The sequence below is a fragment of the Struthio camelus genome, chromosome 7 (assembly GCF_040807025.1).
Source record: "Struthio camelus isolate bStrCam1 chromosome 7, bStrCam1.hap1, whole genome shotgun sequence".
Taxonomy (NCBI): domain Eukaryota; kingdom Metazoa; phylum Chordata; class Aves; order Struthioniformes; family Struthionidae; genus Struthio; species Struthio camelus.
In genome coordinates, this window is record NC_090948.1 from 27606821 (window position 1) to 27621317 (window position 14497).

General features: G+C 37.4%; 1 protein-coding gene across 20 annotated transcripts in view; it reads right to left on the minus strand.

Annotated features, from left to right (window-relative positions):
- The window catches only part of KCNMA1 (potassium calcium-activated channel subfamily M alpha 1), a 527317-nt gene that overhangs the window by 394890 nt on the left and 117930 nt on the right, over positions 1 to 14497 (minus strand). For all 20 annotated transcript variants that reach the window (XM_068950515.1, XM_009672399.2, XM_068950513.1 and 17 more), the window contains one exon: positions 935 to 1099. In XM_068950515.1, the coding sequence (XP_068806616.1) occupies positions 935 to 1099 (165 nt within the window). The remainder of the gene's footprint in view (positions 1 to 934; positions 1100 to 14497) is intronic.

Below are 14497 nucleotides of genomic sequence, written 5' to 3' on the forward strand. Positions count from 1 at the left end.
ACAGATAAGAACAGACTCAAACTAAAATATCTCTCAACTAAAGTAAACAATCAAGGACACAAATTTTGTTTTCAGTTTAACCCTAACCAGTCCAAGAGTTTCACTGGGATTATACAAGATTTAGCTGGAGATGGGATTTAGATCACTTCATCTGATAGCTTATAAGTACATGCATTCTAACAGGAAAATTAGTCAAAGTCACACAGATGATATTTTTACTGCAGTGGACTCCACAGAAAACCCTGTGAAATTCAGCATGATTTGACAGGGCTATAAATTGTTTACATTTAAATAAAGCAAAATCTATAAAGTTTTCCAGTGAACTTAAGCTGCAAGCCATATATTATGAATATCTGATTTGCACCTCTATTTGATATATAACTGTTTGCATGATTAAATATTTTAAGGAAACAGAGGAAGAGACCGAGAAAATACTATATCATTACTCATCTATGGATGAGTATGGAAAGTATCCTAAATCTTACTGCACATCCAATTTAAATTTAGCTTTACAGTTCTGACCGCTATTTACACATATACCACTGTGTCCATTTTTCAAGTTGGCTTCCATTTTTGTAACACAATTATACTTCCAGCAAAAGTAGGACTGTAGTTTTACCCTATAATATAAATACAAAATTATTATGCCCATTGTTTGGAGCAGAGTTCAAAATCATGGTGCAAGTATACTGAACTAGGCTGAAAAAAAACCCCATCTGAAACTATGGCAGAACAGAGCTTTTCTTACTTGCTGTCTCTACTTATCTCTGTGCAGCAGGTATTAGTCTTGTTATTTTACTTCCAAAAAAGTAGGGACTTGACTCAGTGCTGATGCAACAAACCAACCAAAATCCTCCACTATTGCTAGGAGACACAGTATTTGTTCACAAATGCTCTTTGAAATAAGAATATAGAATAATCACAGAAAACTCACAAGAACTCTGCCAGTTAACGTCTGGGCAGATATCATGACTCCTGCCCAGTCCTTCACGGAGGTCATCCATCCCACTTCTGCTGCCACATTCTCCTCTTTTTCGTCTGTAGGTTTGCAGGTCCCATCTGCCTGTGTATCTCCACCACCATTGATCTTCTGGGCCTCCTGCAAAATAAGGTTTTGAGTTTGTTAATACTTAACAAATTGTCACCAAGAGTCAGCATACAGTTGTGGCTATACTGTCCATGCTAGCAAATAAGCAAATCAGTCCTCCTGCATTCCTCCTGCAGGAAAGTAAGTAGGCTACGTCACCACGTCCCTATAGAAGTAACTGTTCTAAAGAACCAGACTACTAACAGCTAGCTAATACAATACTCCTTGACATTAAATCTGAAAAATATATATATGCCACCAAACATGCTATATGTTCTATCCCTACAAGCAGAATAATTGCCAAAAGCCATGTATGCAATTATGCAGCTACATATAAATGTGCTTATCAGACATACACTGAAGGAAATTTTGATTTATTTGTTCAAATCAAAGTGTACTAAGTTTGAACATAAATTATGTACAATTTGAATTTATTATCACTAGAACTAATTATCTGGGTAAGCCTTCTCTGAGAAGCATGATGTAACAAGACAATAATTATCAAGCATGAGGGGAACAACATACACTATAGAGAGCCTGCAGGGAGCTGCCATGCTATCAGTGAACCAGTGTTTCAATGAAAGTGTTTAATATTTCACAGGAATCCTTCTGTCAGTAAGTGTTGGCTCTTGCAGAAAGGAGAGCTAGAAATTAAAGGAGTCTCAGCTGCACTAAGCTAACTGATGAGTCACATGCATTGGAATTCATATCAGTCTCTCATGGATGCTGCAGCAAGGATGTCGTGCTTCTGTAACTGCCTATGTGCTACAGGCACGGGTGCCCCACAAAAAACAAGGGAAGTGACAGGGAAAGCCAGCCTGGATTGTACAGCATTTCAAACAAATCATATGCAAAGTATCAGACTGTGCCACAAGCATAGCTTTGGTGACAGGGTAGCAGTAACACGTTCCTGAATGCTTCGCAAGTTATGTTAAACAAATAAAAAGCATAGGTGAGGCATCAGAATCCAGTGCTGAGGTAGGTATGCAGCACTTGAACTGTGCCTATAGATCTATGTTAGGTCTTCGAGCGCTCCGCACAGACCAGCAGCTTGGAAGACCTTGTTTACAGATCATTTTCTTATAGGCCACTAAGCATGAAATGCTATTAATCCCCTTTGGATTCCTGTTATAAAAGCAAGACATTCAGCACCAGCTGAGAGGTTATTACTACAGTAGAAACACTACAGCATCTCCATCAGAACGCAGAACTGTGAGATGACCTTGGGCATGCAGCTGGACATATGGTCAAGGGCACTTCCTGAGAGCAGTACTGAGCTCACGAAACAGTTGCACTGAATCTGTCAAAGGACAGCGGAGTAACTCTAAAAACGCAATACGGCGCCCAACAGTTGTTTTTGCAGAATCATACGGTTTTGCATCTTAATTAGCTAATCAGATTCTTCTCTGCTACTTTTCTACCCTAAATGCGGGCTCTATCTTGTTACTAGCAATTACAATACAGAGCATGATGTGGCTATATTGTTAGTAGCAAATTATTCATAGTTACAACAGTAATTCAATACTTTTTGAGCAAACAATCAGACAAAAGATAAAAGCTATGTTTTACTTGCATAACTGGACCTCATTCAGTGATAAATATGGATACAATGAATCAGATGCTTTGCAATCAGCATTGAAAGAAATATATTGCATTACACAAGCACAAACTACGGAAGTGAGCTCATTGCTAAAGACAGTAATTCGCGCTAAAGCACAAGACGTTTCCACAAGAGTAAGAATTAGCTAGGGACAATATGTGACCCATGTCATCACCGAGCCATACAAGTTGGTCCTAAAGAAATGCCCTGACCACCACCAGTATTTTGATTATAAATCAGAAGAGAAAGAGAAACCTATCTTCTTTTTTTGTCTGAAAGGATGATGCAGTTGTTTCTACCAGACATTGCAATAAAACAGAGCATTGAGTTTTAGGTGATCACTTCTCCAGGGTCCTGTGGGCACCGACCCTGACTGGTGTCCCTCCAAGCCCTGACCCCTAGCTCAGCCCACCCGGGGCCGTCAGCCCCAGCCCCGCGACTCCGTGGCGGTGCCGCTCCAGCCCTGCCCCTGGCCGGCCACGGGCCCCCCGACCCTCTCCCTGGCCATCACGGAGCTGTATCTGACCCCCGTCCTCCTCCCCGGGGCCTGATCCAAACCCTGACTACCGGCTCCCCTCCCCATCCCCTCCCCACAGCTGTGCCCGAAGCCGGGGCTGGGGCCGACCCACTCCTCGGCGGGCAGGGGCCTGGCCCTGCCCCGTCGGGAGCCCCCGCTGCTGCCAGGCACCGCTGACTTGTAAAGAGCTACACGCATCCTGTGCCATTTACTGCTCTCTCTTTTCTTTCCAGTTTGTCTGCCTTCTGTAGCAGTTACAGCTCGTCTTTCAGACCGTAAACTTTTCACGGCAGGTTTTGCTAGACGATCCTGCTCTGCGCAGCACAGTGGGCCAAAGTGCGTTGCACAGTTTTCTACTCTGTACAAGTTTATGCTCAATAACAGTATTAATGCGGCTTTCCCAGTAAGGGAAGTGCAATTATCTCTTCCTCTCAGATAAGAAAGGGAGGATGATTAAGTGCCTAACCCAGGCACCAGAGAAGTCACTGGCAGAGCATGGATGGAATGGCAGGTTTCTTGTTTTTTTAATCCATCAACCCTATTTAAAATCACAGGGATGCACATCCTGCTGAGAAACATTCACAAATACAGATTTTGTTATAAAAAAGTTACAGATCTACAGATAACTAAACTAAGAGCTGAATGGAAAAGTCATTAGAAAATTCAATTATTGCTTCCGTATTTCTTCCTTACCCCATACCCTTTTATCAATATAGTAAACTGAATTTTCAGCACTACTATTGATAAGAACATAAAAATAAAATTCCCTAACACCCAATAAAATGGTAAATATGTTATTGTATTTAAGGAGAAAAGCATCCGTTTCATATTTTCAGCAAGTTCTAATACTCTAGAGTTGTTCTTTTTGATGTTGTATTGACTTTTGGTTGCCAACGGCATGCAATAGTAAGACCTGTTCAGTTTTTGATTCTCTGAAGGTATTAAAGTCTTTTATATCTTTGGGGGACTGTATCTATGCATTTATACCACTTCTTGCTTCACAGCTATGAACATATTTTAATTAAGAAATAATATGGATGGGAGATAAGTAAAAATATAATCCTCTGCCAAGCATCCTTTGGAGCAGAGTCTCATGATCAACTACATACCAAGCTTAACTCCTGCTAACATTGTAGCTATAACTAATATGCAGACAAGTTACTGTTATATAATATTCCTGTTTAGCTGAGCTATTTCTGTTTTTCATTTACGTGGCTAGGCTCTTCACACACTTAATTGGGAGTTAAATATTTAAAAAAAATCTTAGTCATTTGTACAGCTGTGCAGAGATCACCAATGGAGATTTTGATACTGCTTTCATTTATACTGTAAACAAATCAGTCCTATTACTAACTGTATAGTTATGTTCATTATTATTTCTTCACCTCAAACCATTAACTAACCAACATCACAACCTGAAAAAGGTGCTTAAGAAAAGAATCTGACAGCGATGGTAATTGTTTAATTATTTACAGACTCAGTAGGTACAAGTAAGATAATACTATCTTTCTCCAGTCTGCTTACCTGTTGTTTCACAAAGTGCTCATTATTTTAATTAACTGATGACAGGAACATTTGGGTAGATTAAGTGAGAAGTAGTATATTTTGTAATATATATATTTCCTGAACTTAGTGATAAATTGGAACAGGATGCATAATGAGAAGGGGTATATATGAACTGGGACTCGCTGATCTGCTTACAATGACCAGAAATGGACCCGAAACTTCAATGCTCTGGTTTTTGCTTTCAGCAGTAAGTAATGACTTAGATTACACAACCACTAGGATGCCTAAACAGAGGTACCTTAAGAGGGCAGACTTCAAAAGGGGAAAGACACTTGAGAACAGTTTTCACTTTTGAAAATGTCACCCTGCCTGTCTCGAGGCAGGGAAGGCCTGCCTTCAACTCTGATGCCAGCAACCTGCAATTTTATCTGTATTAACTGCCACTTAGTTAACAGCATTGCATTCCTATAGCCTGCATTTTAATAAATATTTTTATATTAAATACTTCAGATCAACAGTCCCTTCATTCAAGCCACTCTCATACACTGGAAATCTATGATTATGTTCTTTTATTTTATTTCAACTCTTTCCCCAAAACTATAGCAAGGCTATAGCTATATGAAGAAGAATAATTTTGCATATAATACTCTATTTCCCTTTCTATTGGACAGACCTCTAAAACACTGAGTTTACAATTATTAGACTGCTATCAGTAATTCAGTTTTGTGACCTTAGGTAGATTCTTTCACCGTTTTGATAACCCTGTATGGTGGTCTTAAATTTAGAAAAAGTCATAATATTATACTGTATTCTCAACATCTGGGCAACGTACAGTGTATGTCAAGACACGCAGTACATTGTCACAGCAGATGTTCTCTATCAGATATATCCAGATGAAACACTTACTTAGAAAGTGTTAAGAATTTCAGTACCAGTTCATCCAGTGTTAAACAAATGAAACAAACCAAAAAAAAACAACACTGAAGCAGTTGTCCTGTTCCACAGCAGTTTAATCAAACAAGGATTTCCCTGGAATACTAACGGACAATGACAGAGCAGATGGGAAGGTGAGAAATAAATAGCAGTACTGGGACTTAGAAATCACTTTGAAAGAAGTCAGTCTTATAGGAAAGAGAAATGAAAGGCTAAAGTAACTAAATGTCAGTGTAAGAAGTACTCACTATAAACCAGCCTATCCACAGCACTTCTTCAAATATTAGATTCTTACTCAATATTAGGTTACATTGACGTCAGCTATCATACTGTACCTACGGTTTGGTTAGTTTAAGAGGATTAATTATTGATACCTAGAAAAACATTGCTCTCTTCACTGAAGAATAGGAAACAGAATGATCTGTGGAAAACATGCCTGATAAGATAGCCAAGCATTTTTCTCTCATAAAATATTCAGAAGCTATGTAATTCTGTGTTTGCAAATTTGGCAACTTAAAGCCTCCAGTCCAAAATAGATTTCAAAAGTTCTCTTATTGGTTCAAGACTGAGACAGTAAAATCCTGTGAGACAACTATTATTCTTGCTTTCTGCAGAAACTCTGAGACACTCCCTGCCAGTCCTTGCCTACTCCAGCAACAAAAACACTGCCTTCTGCCCTGACCAGAAAATCCTTTGCTGTGAAAAGCCTATGTTGCAAGGCCAAACACATGTTCTCATTTTTCTAGTTACCACCTTCTCTTTAATTTGCAGATACCCGCAGTCCCACTGAGAGATTTTTTTCTATGCCCTTCATATTTCAAGTATTGTTTACATGTGTAAAAATCCCTCTTCATGTCATTGCTTTGACTGCTAGAAATTGCAACAGTAGGGGAATTAATTCTAGAATCTTGACCTGAGAGGCAAAGGAAACAGATACTAATACAGATTAGTAAAATTCAGTATTCCAATAATGATCCCATGACCAGCAGAACAGTCCATCAGACAAAGGGTTCTGAATATGGTTGTCACTTGAGAATATAAAACAGCAGAGACCTAAGTTAGCTGAAATCTGAAGAAAATGCAGTAGATTCAGTTTAAAGTCCAGAACTGCCTACATGTTAATGGAGGGGTTATATGCCTGTTCTCTGCCATCTTTCATAAGAAGAAAAAGTTAAAATGTTCAGAGGCAAGCTTTGTAAACATCAGCACATCAAGACTTTGCCAGTTGGGCTTCACAGAGAGCAGAATCTGAAGTTACATAAAAATTTGGAATTTCTACCACATGGAAATCTAAGGTTTTGAATAAGAAAGTTTGCACTGATTTTTCCACAGATATAGCGCTCTCTTTATATTAGGATGGTGCCCTGAGTCTCACATCAAGATAGCAGATCACATAACAGAATGGTTCTTGTGGCTCTATAAGAGACTCCACAAATATGAAGAACATTGCATTATGTTCCTAGCCCCCTAACACAAAAGGTAAAATAAAGACATTTACAACACATTTATAAACAACTTACCAGTCTTATGCCTAATGTGTCCCTAATTTGCATATAGTATATCTTATTCATTCCTTGGACTTTCTGGCACACAGGAGTTTGAGACCAGCATAGTGTTAATTTGCATAACATTCTCATGTTATTCTTCCTTGTTGCTGACAGTTCATAGCAGAACTTATCCCAAAGCTTAGTTTTACTCCTTTTATTTCTCTTCAGGAATTTTGAAACAAAGAATAAAGAAAACAAATTTCCAGATTTAAATTTGGAAAGCCGACTATTTGGAAAGAAGGTTCAATGTGTTGTAATAGCATGGCAACTTAATATAGCAGATGAGTTTACAAGGGAACAGTGCTGCCAATTTTCAGACATAAGGTCACAAAGTCACAGCTGATCAAGAGCTGAGCAGCAAAGAACAGTCCTCAAAGAAAAATACGATGGAAAACAGTATTTCTGAGTAACTGGAAAGTTGGTTGAGTGAGTTCCACAGGAATCTAGGTGTCAGGAGACACAATCAAATCTATGTTCTGCCACTGAATTCTTATGTATCCTCACGGGGATGTATTATCTAGCCTTTTCATGTCTTCACCCCACACCGATATAATTAGAGTAAGGGTAGCTTCTGTTTCATAGGGATCTTAACATCCTAAATAATTATCTTAATAAGTGTTTCAATAGTACAGAAGTAGCAGGTGATGTAAGCACAGTGCATATGGAATCATAAAGCAAGACATAGTATAAATGTACTTGTAGAGAGTATTAGACAATTTAACACATAAAACAGAAGAATAAAGGGGAAGCACTGAAGAAGTCCAGGCATTATGATGAAATGGAAAAACACAGTCTTAATAATGTTGCCAGGAAAGTAAAGATAGATGATAAAAATAGTTTCTACTGAAGTTATAGAAGAGTAAGGAAGGCAGAAATATTGGAGAATGACTCAATATGGCTTCTTTGAAAGTAACGATAATTTTAAAAATTGCACTTAATGAAAGAGATTGGCAGAAGAAGAGTATGATTCCTGCAGCTGAAAATCTGCAAGAAAAACAAAGTTATTAAATTTACATGCATTAAAGTGGGCAAACAGGATGTGCTTTTACAGTTTATGATGCTTAGTTCAAAATAGGACACATGCTTATACCAACAGTTATGTAAAGCTTGATAAGTTCACTAGTTTCTATTTGAATAATTTTATTTCTATTTATTCATAAAAGTGAACCCTTAAGTTTCCCCTTTGTTTCCGAGTGTACATCATACCATATTTTGAATCAGGTCAACCTACAGAAAGAAATAATTGGTGAACTTGCCATAAAACTAAATAACAAGTAAAGTTATTGTATGCAAAAACAACAAATAAAATAGAAGGACAAGTCAGTTATGTACAGATTACGAGTGTTCATGGGAACTTTTCACAGATTTTCAAACTAATGTCTGGCCCACATCCACAAACTTATTTTCCTTTGCTATTGTCAAAAGAACATTCTTTAGTTTCCTCTATGAAAACTGACCTATTATCATATTAAAATACTCCCCAAAGCCCTTGTTCAATTATAAAGCAGCAGAGAAAAGGGCAAAACAAACGTATCCTTTTATTAATGGGGACACTGAATTTAAAATCAAAGGAAATCTCATTCTTCTTCAGTGTCTACGTAGCACAGAAATAGGTGCGCTAGGCTGATAGACAGTTATTCCTCAAGACAGAGGGTTATTGCTTATCAGTAGGTTCTATGGTTCAAACCTCAAACTGAGCCAATTCTTCCAAAACGTGCATTTTAGAGAGAACATTAGAGTAACCATGCCAGATCTCTATCGTTTCATATGATGGAACTTAAACTTGTAAAAATATCAGCAATGCCTGATGGAACTGAGTTATCAGAACTATAGAAGGGGAAGGCATTCAGGATGGAAAAGCATAGAGAAAGGTAGAAAGGTATATGCATTTATCTGTCACATGGAAACAATACAGCTGGAGACTTAAGTGACAGAGGGTATTATCATGAAATGAATACTGCAGAATTACCTACATCCTACTGACTAATTAACCCAGGCCTATTTTTCTTCTGCTATAGAAAATAAAACATCTTAAACAGAAGCGATTCACTGAATACTTGCACTGAAAAAAAAACCCACACATTTCACTTACTCTTCCGATACTTAACTCATTTTTATATTATATCATTCACTGAAAGCCAAAAGTCTCGAACTGCTTCACAAAAGCAAGGAAAAAAGGAAAATTGTTGTTGCTGTTAACATGAAATAATACCCAACTCTAAAAGCATATCCAGTTTTTCAATCATTACTTCTTAACATTTTTTATTGCTATGAAAGAATGAAAAATTGAAAATAAAGTGTCTGATTTTGTCCAATTTTAAGACTAGAATTACCAGCATCTCTTTTGTTTATGATCCAATATGATCTAAATAATCAGAGTAACTTCTATAATGCTATTAAGTGGTAGAAATAGCAATAAGAAAACTGCTGGAAAAATCTATTCTATGCCAGAAATCCACTATTAAAATAGATTACTAAAAGGTTCCAACACTTGAAATTTTATCTCACTAATAGGTTTGCACATTTGAACATAGAAGAAGTGGACTTCAACATTTGTGCTTTCTGTTTTACGTAAAGTGGCAAATTATTACTATTATGTGGCAGTATAGGCAACCTTTCTCTATGCAGAGCCTGTCAAACAGACTGTTTGCATTTACATTTTTAAAAAGGTTTACAAAACTTTTACCAGCAGGTTTAGGAGGTAGCAGGCTAAAAGATGGAAGAGGTAGGGCAGTGGAACTGAAATATCTGTGAGATTCACAAATATAACTACAAATATTTGCTAGTATCATTAAACACATTAATCAATGATGATCTGAGGAATGCCTGAGAAGCAGTCTATTATTCACCATATTAGGCGAACTAGTCATCTCCAGGCAGCTTTTTTTTAAAGTATAAAATATTTGTGTATCCTATTAAAAATATAAAGGAAATCACAATGAACTAAAGGCAGCTCTCCATATCTAGTCTATTTGCTGATCTAGGAAATTAAGTTGCAGTGTGCAGCACATAAATATTTGAAGAACAGCTAGTCAGCCAATAAGTAATTAAAAATACTTAATAGCACACTCAAAGTATGAAGGCTGCATTACACTCTCTATGGGGGTTAGAGAGAGTGAGAGACAGAGCACACCAACAAATGTGCACAAATCCAGAGGAAAGATGCACGGTAGTTGTAATTTTCAAAAATGTGGAAAATGCAGATTTAGTTGTAAAGTAGCGGTGTTATTGATTAATTTGAGATAGTTATATTAAACTAAACATTCCCCCTAAAGGATCAGTCATCTCACTGTGAGAAATGTACAAGAGCCATTATTTAGTCAAGTAGCTATGACCCCATTCATAACCCACTGTTATGGGAATAATTTTGTAAAATCTTGTCACTCCCTTTTATAGATGATTAGATAGATGAAAGTTTTTAAACCTAAAGGAAGATCTACTCCCTGTCCCTGTGGACAAATTTCTTTTAGATAATATATGGGTTTTTTGGTCCACTTCCCAGGCAATAACTATCAACACTATCAAATTATCTACAGTCCATACTTGCAGATCACAAACACAATAGCTGTTACGACTAAAATGCAAACAAACATGCACAGTTCCTACAACTTCATAGATATGACTGAAATTTAAGAAAACAGAAAGAAGAAAGTCAAATTTTTATCTCACTTACATACTACAGCTCCATTAATTTTGATTCATGTCGTATAACAAGAAAACAAGCCCAGTGTATTCTCTTTGGCTTTCTTAACCTCAGCCTGACAGCTGCAAGACAAGGTAAATTAATTTTACCTATCAGAAGCAAAGCAGTAGCAAGGGTTGGACAAAATAGGAAGCACCAGATGGAGGTGATTATGTTGTAGAACTGAAGCCTTTCATATTTAATATCTGCTAGCACAAGGGCCAAGCATGGCAAAATCCCAATATAATCTATCATTTAGCACAGTCCTTGACTAAGCTTTTTTTTTTTTTGGGGGGGGGGGGGGGGGAGGGGGAACTGCAGCATTAAACCAGCATAACCCATGCACCCAAGTATCTAACAACATCACAGATCAGGAGGAGTGGCAGTAATCACTCCAATAGTTGGTATAGAAATGACTAATTTTTGTTCTACTTGTTACAGCTATAATATTTTAATACCAAAAAAATAACTGCAAGATACTAGTGTCAATTGAAATGAATCGGCTCATTATTGTTTTATTGCGACACGGACAGGTTTCATTTTGGGTAAGGACTTCACTCTTTGAACACTGAATGGAGAACTGGCAAAAATTAAGGCCTGTAAACATAAGATACGATTGTTGGTTTGCCTTTTTCCTAGGGTCCCCTTACCCTCTCTGAAGCTTTAGGGATTCTCTTTCCAGGCTTTCTATACACAACTATTAGCAGTCACATAGCAAAAACAGTGACTCCAGGAGCTGAGACTTCAAGAGAAAAGGGCAATATTAGAAGACATGTCAAAAATGGTAAATTTAAGAAAAGGGAAAACAAAGCCAGACTGTCACAAAGAGCTGAGTTCATGTTATGTTTCAGGCTATCTAAATTACATTTCTAGTTCCAGCTTCAAAGAAAGCAAGCATAAAGGATCAGATTAAACCAGCCTAGAGGTCAAAACCCCAAACTATTTTAATTTAATAAGGTATTTCTCCAGTACTGTACAGCTGTCTGAAAATCTTTGCTGAATTAAAATCAGATTTCTGTCTTTGAATACTTCACATACCATAAGTATCAGCAGTTTAATTAGTTTTTTTTTATTATTACTATTAGTTTGTGGAAGTATGGTAAAACCTTGATTCAAACATGTCAGTCCCTGTTTATAACATGTCAATCAATTGACTGATAAATTAGGTAAACCTCCCAGTTCTGGTGTTCACTTTGGCTGCATCTTGATTGCCCATCAGCAGAAGACAAGGCTGGCGTCCCATGCCACGTGGCCTGGTTTCTTCCTGAAAGGAAACCCAGGCCCTAGGTGTGGAGGAAGCAGGGGTGCTCTCAGGCAACCCCCCCAGTCCGCATAACTGGGGAATCAGGACTGTAAAATGCAACATTGAACACACGTCCTGCAGCTTAGACAAAATCACTGCAGACTGATTTGTAACTAACAGTGCAACCTAGCCAAAATACCACTCTAGCTAAAAAGCTTGCTCAAGCCATGGATGTTATCTATATCACCTGCTAGCCAGCAGGTTAGAGGAGATCCCATCCTATTATTCATTCCCATCTTTTAAATAACAGGAATGGCTTTAAATTAACTGGCACAGAAATAATCTCCTTCGCTTTTGGAGGTACTAGTGATGCATTGTTGGGAATTAATGCATGACTGCGACATTGATCACAGCCTTTGTAAGTGGTCAAAACTTGGACTAAATAAAGTCACTTAAGTGTTCATTTTTACCTCTCATAACATGAAGTCTTGTTGCTTGGGCAGCATTGAATCTTCCTGTATCAAACCTTGGAGCTGAAAGAAGGAAACACTACTCTGACAGGTCATTTTCTAAATGAGACTCGTAGCCCTTCAACATTGTTCAGAGGCCTCAAATACTAGAATTAGTCCTGGCAGAGCTGGATGAGCAGCACAGGACAGGTGAGGTGCTTAAAGGCAGGTATAAAGGCAGGTATTGTTCTGTCTCCTGAGTCTGCAGTGTTGGGCTCCAAGTTTCATCACATCAGCAAATATTGCACATGGCACAAGAACATGTTACCCCAGAAAACTCAGTCTGTCTATAAACTGTGTATGACACAGCTAGCAGTTGCTGTCCGCTGACCAGGAAAAATGATAATCAGAGCTCTTTTTCTGAGATGAAATAACAATATGTAAGAAATAAAAAGGTAACTATTGTTTGATCATCACAAGATACTGAGTTTTAATTTGCCCAATCTAGGTTAGGGGCAGAAACAACTGACAATGGTCAATAATAAGGAAAAGCTACTGCTATCATAGGAATTTCAATTTTCAAAAAAGTAGAAGCTGGCCATGCCCATTGTTTACATAACTTGCAGTCTAGTTAAACCTCCTCAGGGCAAACATAAGTTTTGTCATAACCTGGTGATTAAATTGTATGATAATCTGGCCTTAAAAGGCCTACAGCTTCTGTTTTTTGTTTAATTTTTATATAAACTATTCTGATAAAAGAGGTCGCAGCAGCAGCAGTGTAAAGATCAACTGATGATTTTCAAACAAACAGTTCAGAGCAGATAACACACTTTATTCACAAGCTGTGTTTTACAGAACCTACTCATCAGCTTTAAGTTTCAGAGCTTTTCTTTGTTTACAGTGCTGCATAATCTCCTCTCAGAGCTTCTCCAGGATGCAAGTGCTCCCCAAAATTTCTTTGGGCATGAGACTGACAGTCTCATCTATATTAAGTTAAAAAAAAAAATTACCTTTATTTCTTCTTAAAAGAAGAAAAAAGGGCTTAAGTAAACCCTAGTAAAGATAGAGGAAGCAATGATTCATAAATCAGTAATTCAGGTTTTCCATAGATCAGGCATTAGTTTTTTCTTTAACTAGATATTGAAGTAACACATATCATTAGAGGATGTAAATGAGAAATTCTTTTTGAGAAAGAAATATAAATGTATATTTGAGATTCAGCCCATGGAGATCAGAAAAAAGGGCACACACTGAAAGATCAGCTTTACTTCCTAGTTTGAAAGCACTACTTTTAGCCACACAAAGTAGGGGTCTACAGGTTACAGATGTAGGGTCTACAGGTTACAAAGGCAGATATGAGCAAGTATGTAACATGATTCTCATTCTGTCTGCAGATACATAGCTCTAAGAATAGTACCGAGGAATACTTTCTTCCCAGTCAAGTCTAAATCATCAGTGTCGCCATAGGATGTACTGCAAATATTTCAAGTGCTTAATTTTATTAATGCTTGTAAAGTGCTCAGTACAGTAAAAGTGATATGTAATGCTTAAATACTTTTGCTACTATTTACTGATAATGACCATATTAGCAATTATTACTCCTCTGTTATACTAGATGCATTTATCTACTCCATGTATTAGTCTTACCCCAGGTTGCAAAACACTTTCGCTATATAAAATCAAGTTCTTGTGAAAAGGGAAGCTTCTTCCTTAAGAAAAAGTGGAATATCAACTTCTTGTTGTACTGTTTCAATAAAAGGTGAATTCAAATCTATTTTAAAGGGCACTCTGTGGAAAGAAAATTCACTTGTTATTGACTGGATCAATGTGTATAGAAAGAGATGAAAAAATTCAAATGAAAAATACTTTACTTCAGTTTTCTTTTGTTTTTTGGGGTTTTTTTTGGATTTACAGACTAGAAAACGATGATAAA